The following is a 647-nucleotide window of genomic DNA, read 5'->3' as shown; positions in this document are numbered from 1 at the left end:
GGAGGAACCGAAGCACAGAGCGCGGCGCCGCCTACCACCGTCCCGGGCCCGGCAGGAGAGGGTCGGGCTGGCCGTTAGGTGGGGGTGGGAGGGCCGCGTGTGAGGAACTGCGGCGCCGGTGGCGGGTGGGAGGCGCGGAGGGCAGGGGACGAGACGACAGGGTTGCTGCTCCAGAGGCGCTGGGAGACCCTGCGCCCCCGCAGCCGGGCCCCCGCCCCCTCGCGGTCTCCGCCTCCTTGCCTCACACACCCCCCGGGCCGCCAGAGCCCAGGCCTTCCCGGGGCTCCTCCTCCTTCTCTTCACACTCACCCTCCGACCCGGGTTCTCCTGCCACCCGCCGGCCTTGCAGCTTCCCGGGCGAGTCTTCGTTCTCAGGCTCTCCTTACACACACACACACAAGCACACGCCGGCTCCCGGGGCGGCCCTATCCTCTCGACCCTCCTTTTCCCCTCCTCACTTACGCTGCCGTGGGAGGAGGATTGATGTCCCTTCAGCATCATGCAGCCGCCGCCGAGGAAGGTGAGGATGCAGCTGGGGGTCTTTGAGGTTTTGGGCGGGGATGCGTACAAGGAACGCGGCTGGGGCACCGCGGCGCCCCCTCCCCCTTTGCGCAGGGGGCCGTGACCGCCGTCGTCTCGGGCTTGTC

At 70.8% G+C, this 647-nt stretch overlaps 1 protein-coding gene across 1 annotated transcript in view; it reads left to right on the top strand.

The window, feature by feature from the left end:
• The first annotated feature begins 55 nt into the window (after positions 1-55).
• The window catches only part of FCHSD2 (FCH and double SH3 domains 2), a 246,750-nt gene continuing 246,158 nt past the window's right edge, over positions 56-647 (top strand). The window contains exon 1 of the mRNA XM_010849504.1: positions 56-520. Coding sequence (XP_010847806.1) covers positions 500-520 — 21 coding nt within the window. The 5' untranslated portion in view covers positions 56-499. The remainder of the gene's footprint in view (positions 521-647) is intronic.

The sequence above is a fragment of the Bison bison genome, unplaced genomic scaffold (assembly GCF_000754665.1).
Source record: "Bison bison bison isolate TAMUID 2011002044 unplaced genomic scaffold, Bison_UMD1.0 scf7180017864284, whole genome shotgun sequence".
Taxonomy (NCBI): domain Eukaryota; kingdom Metazoa; phylum Chordata; class Mammalia; order Artiodactyla; family Bovidae; genus Bison; species Bison bison.
The sequence above is the reverse complement of the archived record's forward strand: the minus strand, read 5'-3'. Positions and strand labels throughout refer to the sequence as shown.